Genomic DNA, 9,043 nt, shown 5'->3' with positions numbered 1-9,043 from the left:
GTAGAGAGCAGGGTGAGGCGGCGCGACTAGCTATGGGATGGGTGGGGTCAAAGAGCGGGTTGAGGAGCAAATGATGCGGCGACAAAAGTGATCGGATATTGGGAGAAGAGGGTGATAGTGGCAACCGGAGAGCTGAATGACGAGGAGGGCAGGAAATATAGGAAGTTAAGGGTTTAGGGGGATAAGGCGAAACATAGCCATTGGATGGAACTCATGTGAAGAGCAAAAAAGAGAAATTGTGGAAATCATGTGGCTTGGCTAAAGAAAGGGACTCAAGCATCTCTTTCTTGTTGGTCGGGCTGTGGTGTTGTGTATCGGGAGCACAAGCGCGAACCTGGAAGGTCTTCTTTACATGCGTTTTCTTTGTCCCGTTGCAGGAGAGACAGACTCGAGTTGTTTGCGATGCCGGATGACATCCAGGTAAACCATGCAGGCTCTGAAATTTCCCCTCGCGATTTATAGATGGAAACAACGCTGACACATTTCTTGTTTCATCTTGACATGGTGGTGCTGGTGCTGGTGCTGGTGCAGGTGGGTGATTGCGCGGAACGGGTAGAGAGGCCTGGCGATTTTGCGACGTTAAGGCAGAAGAACACAGATGGCACGTACAAGACACTAGAGCAATTCGAGGTCAGTCCGTCTCATTCATTGTTTCTCCTGTTTCTTTTCTTTCTTTCTTTCTTTATAGATGGATAGATGGATAGAAAAATGAGCATTTGGTTCCATGATCTTCATGTGCAGAAGGATGTGTACATTGTGTTCCAGAAGGCAATGTCCATAAACAGCCAGGACACCATACCTTACAAAGAGGTTAATCGGTCGTTCATTCCTCAATTAACCAACCATACTACTATACAGTACGTTGCATGCATGCCAGAATGAATGAATGTTTGTTTTTGGTGCAGGCCGTGGCGTTGCTGGATCAAGCCAGGCAGGTTTTCCAGTCTCTGAAGAAGAACCGGATGTACTCCGAGTCGGACCTGCTGGCGTGGCGTCACAAGCAACTCGACGCCGGGCCCAGCAACGCAGCGAGAGATCAACAAGGCGGCGATGCTGCCGTTACACCTGCACAGCAGCGGCCCAGCATCACGCCGCTGAGGAAGAAGGCCGGCGAGAAGAAACACCAGATCAAAAGCACGCCATCGCCCGTAAAGAGAGCAAGAAAAGGTAATGTGTCTGGTCGAGGAGACGACATCCAAAGAGAACGTTTGGTGAATGCTGACGTGATGGCGCTGGCCACAGGATTCGCAGCAGCGACAAGGGAACCTGGTGGTGCCAGGGAGCTGAACAGGAAGCTCAGTTACAACGATGGCGCTGGTCGGGCAACGCCGGTGACGCTGCCGCCGCCTGCCTTCCGAGATGGGCAAGCTACCGTCGTTTATGTATGTAAAATATAAAAGCCCCAGATGCTCTCAACTACTACTCGATCCTACTGTATATGAGTAACAATCATGGATGCGTGGGAACTGAAGCAAGTTTTGGTGCAGCAACATCCGCAGGTGCAGGGGGGGCACACGTACCAGGACAGCCTCCGGCGCTTCGTGCGGCACGCAGGGCTCAAAGCAAGGCTGGCCACCGAGTTCAAGATCCTCGACTGTGACACTCGGGGCAGGCACAACCCCTCGCCGGCCTCCTACTGGAACGGTTTCACCCCCAACGCTGCCACCTACTACCCCTCAGGTGCCGCTACCACCTCGCCCCGCACGACGTCACCGTCGTCCGGTGCCGAGCGGCCGTTTCCGGATTGCAAGCTGGAGACGGACGACCTGCTCAGCCTCGTCATGCTCATGGGCACGCCCGCCTTCTTGGAGAGAGCCAAGCACATGTTTGGTTACACGGGCGCTGAGGACATCTCCAAGGTGACCAGAGCGGCCGACGACGATGCAAAGGTCACCGTCTCAGAAGCGCCGCAGACAAGTGATGCAGGCGATCCAGCGGCCACTTTCGGACCGTTCGCTCCGCCCAAGTTGCCCCTTAGCCGGCTGGGCTTCAGCCAGTTCGCCGGCTCTTCGGCCCAGCCGTTCATGGTGAAGTCGAATTCTCCTTGGGAGAAGAGACGAGAATGAAGGACGAACCCAGCTCCAGCAAGTTCACTCCGTCCATTTCACGTCGTGTCCTCGACTCCCATTATATTGCTCAACGTCAGCGGGGAAATGATAGTATTATTTTAGAATAATAATTACAACTAGCATCTCTTTTCTATCTAACCTTAGTCAGACACCTGAGGTTGCTCATCATCAAATGTATGCAAGTTCCAACCATCACAGACTTCAGATATACACAAGACATTCTGCCACAGGACAACATATTTTTTTTTGTTTTGCCAAGAAATAACATGCCAGTAGTAATTAACATGCCACAACAGTTGTTTTCTGATTGATACCGAAGCATATTAGCAGACTGGACTCCTTTCTCTTATATTTTTCTTAAAGGAAACACTGGCATATTACCTTCTTAACACGTATGTAGCTCGTTACCACTCTCAAAGCATCGCACGGCTGTAAACGCCACCTACACCGTAACAATTACTGCATCAGCCAACTTTAAGAGGCCTCGCAAACTTAAAACAAGAAGCAGCAGCAGGACCTACAGTATGAGTGGCAGCTGCGTTTATCAACCTTTCCAGGTATCCTTGATGTTCCTGACCGTCCTCAGCGCTTCAACTGCCGACTTGGCACCAAATTTTGCCTGCAGAATCAAGGATACAGTCACCAAACGTGTGTCGTTTGTGTTACAAGAAACTGTCTGAGATGGCGCAAGAGTGCAATGCAACAAAAAACCAAAGAGACCAGATGAGCAAAAACTGGTGAGGAAGAAAAGAAACGACTGAAACTGTACAGCTAATAAAATTGAAATTAAGAGACTCCTGATGTGGTAGTTCTTATTTGTGAGGTGACAAGTTACTATCTAAAACTGGCACTACGAATTACAGAAGATGGTATCATCTAGAAGCACAGTAACTAGCGGGTGTGCTTTACGGACCTGTATTTCAGGCAGATCAACACGCATGAAGGTGTTTATCTCAAACTCATCTCCTATAGTTGAGGGAACCGTCGGTTGATTTGCTTCACGCTGCTTTTGAGCCCATTCCAGTTTCTGCTTCATTTTTCCGTTCTCTGGCTCGACTGTCAGCATGAATTGTAGGCTCTTTACAGTGTACTGTGAGACACGATGAAATAATAAGAGCAGAGTATACATCACTTATCTGTTCAAGCATATCATATTAGCAACACATAACACAATTATTGTTGGGCGCACACATGGAGTTAATGGCAAAGGTGTTTTCAGGATGTTTTTTAGAAAGAATAGTGTGACACTGTAACATGAACACTTTTTACATAACATAGGAAGCCAGATTGCAACAATTTGAGCCAGACAGAAAATGTATAAGATGTTATATTTTAGTTAAGGATCCGTATACTAACCTCATTCAGAATTCATGTTTTCACATGCACTCCAGAATCTAAAGCAAATGTCATCTTCTATAACTCAAGTTTAAAAGGAGGCCAAAACAATCAAGGGAATAGCATAGAGGATGTAGAGAGTGGCATGATAGCTAAACTACCACTTGTCGATGTTGAACACATGTAACAGAAACACACAGAACCGAACAACTAATTAAGGAATATATTTGCTACACTTTTGAGTATATAAGTTTCACTGAAGATTCATATTTGTCAAAAATGAAGGTCCAGAAAGAGCTAAGAAACTTGCCTCATGGCCACAGTAAACACGAGTTGACTTAGGCAGCGAGCCCAGTGTAACACAAAGGGACTGGTACATTTGCTCTGCCGTACCCTCGAAAAACCTCCCACAACCAGCAATGAACTGCGCTTCGAAAAATGGTCAGGTATTTAACATGGAGAAGAGCAATTATTGTGTGATGTGTATACTAACCAAGGTGTCTCCAGTAAATACTGCTGGGTCTTCCTCCTCTTTGCTAGTAACGTAGTAGCTAATATGACCTTTTGTATGACTGTTGGAAATATAAAAACGTAAGGACCACCAAATCAAGAAAATAACAAAGTTGATAATTCACAGAGCAAACATACAAAAGGTTCCAACACCATTCAAATCAGTAATACTAGTAAAATCCATGAAGTAGTTGTGCTATTATATGGTTTATTTATTCAAGTGGATGCACATCTGTGAATAATTCAGTGTCCTTATACACAAAAAGGTTTTATTTCTTATCTTTTAAAGCTTACGTGATACAGAAAATAGAAACCATACTAATCATATAAGAAAACTAATGAGGAGGTGAGAACTATGTTACATGGCAAGAAGGTAACAACTCATACCATGGCGTATGTAGGCACAGTATCTCAATTTCCTTCCCAATGGATAACTTAGTTCCGTTTTCCACCTGATCAGTGCAGCCTTTAACATTGTCCATGGATCCCCCATAGACCTTAATCCCTGGCACCAGCAGCCTCATCTTCTCATTGCCACCAGCATGATCCCTAGAACCATACATAATCATTACCAGCTCACTACATGATTGCAACTATACCTGACGATTATAGCACATATGAAGTAAATCATCATTACCAGCTCACTAGATAGTTTCAATAATACCTTTTAGCACATATTGAGTACTCTCTCCGTCCCATAATATAAGATGTTTTTGAAAGCTAACACAGCTTCCAAAAACGTCTTCATTGTGGGACGAAGGGGGTACTACTTATCTTCTACCTACTGCCAGATAGCTACCCTGAAAGCATCAAAATGTTTTCTTCATCAATCTTTATTTGTATTAGAAACGCCACATGTAGTACGAATGGAATACGCCAATTACTTAGACTGCATATTCAGTGGAGTGCCCACATAGCTCTTTCATCATTGTGTAATTTATTACTTCATTTCTCTTCAGCCATTTCTTATGTATGATCTACTTTGTATAGTTCTCTACATGACTGCTAATGAATCGTACAAATATATGTTGGTTTAGCACATACTAATATTCTGTTCACCTTAGGGATGAAAACGGAGTGGAAACTTTCCGGATTTTCCATGAAAAAACGGTGATGGAGAAGAAATACGGAAACGGAATACTGTGGAATGGAAGCGGAAATGGAATTTCTTACGCGGAACGAAACGGCGTTTTCCGGCAGAAATTCCATTTCCGTAAATACGGAACTTTCCGTTTCTTCATGGCTATTATGTGGCTCAGTCCAGCACTCAATAAAACACATGTTGTGGCCCAACATCCAGATCACTAATACCTAACGTAGTCTCCTTATACGTGTCACTATCCCCAGCAGACCAGCCTACACCCTCCTGCCCATCCTCGCTGCACTGTCCAGGCGCCTCCAGGTAGTGCGGCTGGTTAAGGAGATCATCGAAAGACGTTATAGTCATATAAACTGGAATAGCTTGTTAGTTTGCTTGTGTTTTTCGAAATCGTTCAAGGGGTCTTTTAGTTCCGGCAAACATACGGATTTGTATCAGCGTCCGCACTGTATTCATTACCGGTAGTATCTCTTTCCGTATTCGTTTCCACTTCCTTAAAAAAATATGAAAACAAATGCGGCAACACTCAGTTCTGTCTGTTTCCGTTTCCGCTCCCGGTTTTTTCTTTTTTGAATTTTCAGGGGGACGGGGGTGTCCCACCTAAACATTTCATTAAAAGAACAGGGGCAAGCCCCCTGGGGGCAGAATGTTTACATCATTTTGGGAGAGACAACAGGCAGAGAGATTTGGGGTTGACAGAGCACAAGGTAAGCTGCAAGGGCGATCAGCCACGAGTCGACGTCTCCCTGTCTACCTTCCACGCCACAGAGCAGCGTCCTCGCGGCAGCGCTTGAGGAGAAGCGAAAGAGATGGCCGCAGGCCGCAGAACACCACACCGTTCCGATGCTTCCACAAGTGTCAGCAACACAGCAACAGGAAGGTGTCAACCGACGCCTGACCCATGGCCGGAGGCAGGTGCAGCGACTTGACCGACGCGCGGAGGAGCAGGACGCCCAGCTTGGTCCAGAAGGAGACGGCGAAGGGACAAGGTGTTGGGCGGACTGAATTTCCGCTCCGTTCACATCCCTAATTCACCTTGTAGTTATCCTCAGAGCAATAAGAGCATCAAGCTATTAGCTTTATCTTTTCTTTTCCATTTCTCCATCTCTATCTTGGGAGTTTCATAAGAACATGTAGCATGATTGCACGAGTGCCACTTTTGCAGTTATACTTGGTTTGTTCTGCAAGAGCTATAGAAGCAGGAAGCAGAGCACATCCCAATTCTACTAGAAAGTAGTTGCCCTCTTAACAACCCAAGGGAAGTAAGCCGATGAATTACTAGGCTGGGATGGGATGGGATGGGATGGATGGCGTACCAGTGGTGGTGGGTGGTGAGGACGCAGTCGATGTAGGCGCCGACCTCGCTGGCCGCCGCCAGCACCTTCTCCGGCTCCACCGGGTCGACGGCCGCCGCCGCCTTGGTGCTCTCGTCAACGATCCTTGAAAAAGAGAATAAACAGGATCTCAAACGGATCTCCGAGCAGAAGCTAAGCAACAAGGGAAGCGAGGTTCAAGATTCGCACAGGTAGGCATAGTTATCCTCCAAGCAAGCCACCGGAATGATCTTCATCTTTCGATTTCTGGAACGAAATCCTGACGGCCGGAAGGGAGGAGAGGGTCGTGGAAGGTCTAAGAATGGGGAACGACCGCTTTGGGGAACCGGGGATCCTCTGTACCCGTCAATTGGTGAACCGGGCCTGCCATCGTTTTTTTCCCCCTCTGTCTCTCTCTTTCTTCTGAAAAATCTACGGAACCAATGCGATGCGTCTTAGCACGAGACGTGCACCCTCCGATTGGCCGGTGAACGACACGCGCCTATCGCCTGTTTATCTGTGTTTCCTGACATTTTTTTAATATATTAAATCACGAAGATATCAATTACATCCAGCCTCTACAAAGCGTGTTTCACGGCATGCCCTAGAAAAATCTTTAAAACTACCTCTCTATCCCCTACTATAACATAACAGTAATAATAATATAAGATGCAATACCATCTAGTTGTAATAACATCTTAGCATATTATAGGACGGATGAGTAATTTCTTTTTTTTGTTACTGACGAGACGTACATCAATTTACTTTAAAGATATCAAAGCGTTCTTTGACCCGATCTTTTTACTAGTTTGTTTGTTTTACTATCATCGGCGAGGGCTTTGAAAGTGAAACCCACTTCGACATATTTTGGAGCATTGGACTCTTAGTTATTTACCATCATATTTCTAATGAACTTTCAAAAATTTGAACATTGTTGTGCACAGACTAGTGTATACCAGAGATTAAAATTTTGTAATGTGTACTAGTAATCCATCTTTACAATGCAAGAGAATACAATCATATAACTCTCATCCAGCAAAGTGACATCACACGGGTATTGTTGTCCATTATAATACTTCAGGGTTGTTTGGTTTGTGACTAACTTTGTCAAAAGTTGCCACACCTAAAGTTACGCAAGTTTGACTAACTTAGATGAGTGTTTGGTTCAAGCCATACTTTAGGCAAGCCACACTTGGACCCCACATGACACACACATAAAAAATATGGCAAGATTCCCTCAGATTTGCCAACTTGTGGCTCTCATTTTGATGAATTAACCTTAGGCAAACTTGGCAAAAATGTGTGGCAAAGTGTGGCAATGAGGCCTAGAACCAAACAACCCCGATTCATCTTCCGTCTTTCGTCAACATCAATTACGCCATCTTATTTCCCAAGGCCAGTAAGCATAACTATTTCTTTTCTTTTTGAGAGGTGGTATCCCTTCCCGCCTAGAGCTTTGGGAGAAGAGGACCGGGTTAGTTAAATATATGTTAGGTGCCACCATATAAAGGGATCGATCTTTGCGCCCTCCCGAGGCAACTCACCCTTGTACCAGTTTATACTCATCCTCCTCGTGAGGCAATCCATCACAAAGCAGGAGTAGGGTCTTACACCGCAAGACGGTCCGAACCTGGGTAAATCTCGTGTCCCTTCCCTCGTTCGCTTGCTCAAGCACGACGGAGCAAGGTCGTGGGGCGGTGAGCAGCAAGCCGTAGCCTAGCGGAGTCCTTCGCACACGCCCCAGAGTTCGAACCTTGTTTTGGGTCTACGGAGCCCCGATTCCGACATTTGGCGCAGTAGGTAGGGGCTGCCAAAGTTCCTCCGCAAAGAAGAAGCAACTCCTCCCAAAGATCCGACCTGAGGCCAAGAAACCCGCCGGCGACGCCTCAGGTGCTGCGCTTGCCGCCGGGGCGCCCCTTCCTCTCGTATAGGAAGGCGCCCCCGACGCCTCCCTCAAGACGGGCTTGGGGGCTTCCATCTAGAGAGCGTCTGACCTGACTAGTGCACCGAGGGAGGTGTTTGGGCACCACTTGGAGGCGTGCCTTGACGCGCGCCCCCCATAAGCAAGGAACGAGGCGCGAGGCGCCAAGAGCACAAGAATTCATCACCAAGGCGATTGATGAGCTTCAGGAAGCGCGGGCCATGCATGGCGAGCGTCGCCCCACGTGCCCCACGGACTTAGCTGTCGCTCCCGACGCGGGCAGCGAGCTGCAGTCTGTGTCAACATCCTGGGCCTCAACAGGGCCGCTTCTCAAGACCTCTTCTGGCTGTCGCTTGTCGGCCGGAGCGGGAGTTTCCCCTGCAACTACATCCGCATGCCCTTCGGCTTGCTCAATGCGGGCGCCACGTACCAGCGGTTAGCGCAGCTCTCGCTGGCGTCTCATGAGGCCCGGCGCCTGGCGCCGACGCCTCACGAGGCTCCAGACCCCCGCGAGCCTCCCGGACCTTAGGAGCTGTCTGGCTCGTGAGGAGCGAGCCTCCGCGGTGCACTTCATCGATTCCCTCGACGCTTCCGCAGCATTGCCAGGTGACTTTTTGGTTTGTTCAATTAAGGGCGCCCCATGGGCTGCATTATCCTCGGGCTGGCTAGGGTCCGTCTTTGCAGTCGCATCGTTTTGCTCATGTATCAGAACTGGTCATGCCTTGATGAAATTTTCTTGATGATTTAATCTGCGTGTTTGGTGCTTCGTCACCATGAACGTCGTCGTGCCCTCACG

General features: G+C 47.5%; 1 protein-coding gene and 1 long non-coding RNA gene across 3 annotated transcripts; one reads left to right on the top strand and one right to left on the bottom strand.

The window, feature by feature from the left end:
* The first annotated feature begins 1,057 nt into the window (after nt 1-1,057).
* LOC119296253 lies at nt 1,058-1,622 on the top strand. Its single transcript, XR_005145042.1, has 3 exons — nt 1,058-1,167; nt 1,243-1,382; nt 1,488-1,622. It is a non-coding gene; the product is annotated as an uncharacterized LOC119296253 (long non-coding RNA).
* Nucleotides 1,623-2,132: 510 nt separating this feature from the next.
* Nucleotides 2,133-6,706, bottom strand: LOC119296251 (hydroxyacylglutathione hydrolase cytoplasmic-like). 2 transcript variants are annotated; one of them, XM_037574652.1, is made up of 8 exons: nt 6,537-6,706; nt 6,330-6,452; nt 4,302-4,463; nt 3,898-3,976; nt 3,715-3,828; nt 2,983-3,159; nt 2,587-2,688; nt 2,133-2,511 (listed from the first exon to the last, which is right to left on the bottom strand). In XM_037574652.1, the coding sequence occupies exons 1-7, from the start codon at nt 6,581-6,583 to the stop codon at nt 2,614-2,616; spliced, it is 777 nt and encodes a 258-aa protein (XP_037430549.1). In that variant the 5' UTR covers nt 6,584-6,706; the 3' UTR covers nt 2,133-2,511; nt 2,587-2,613. The 2 variants fall into 2 exon arrangements, with proteins under 2 accessions (XP_037430549.1, XP_037430548.1); XM_037574651.1 differs by having other exon boundaries at nt 2,591-2,688.
* Nucleotides 6,707-9,043: the final 2,337 nt, after the last annotated feature.

This window comes from Triticum dicoccoides, chromosome 4B (genome assembly GCF_002162155.2).
Source record: "Triticum dicoccoides isolate Atlit2015 ecotype Zavitan chromosome 4B, WEW_v2.0, whole genome shotgun sequence".
Taxonomy (NCBI): domain Eukaryota; kingdom Viridiplantae; phylum Streptophyta; class Magnoliopsida; order Poales; family Poaceae; genus Triticum; species Triticum dicoccoides.
This window is presented reverse-complemented; position numbering and strand designations above follow the sequence as displayed.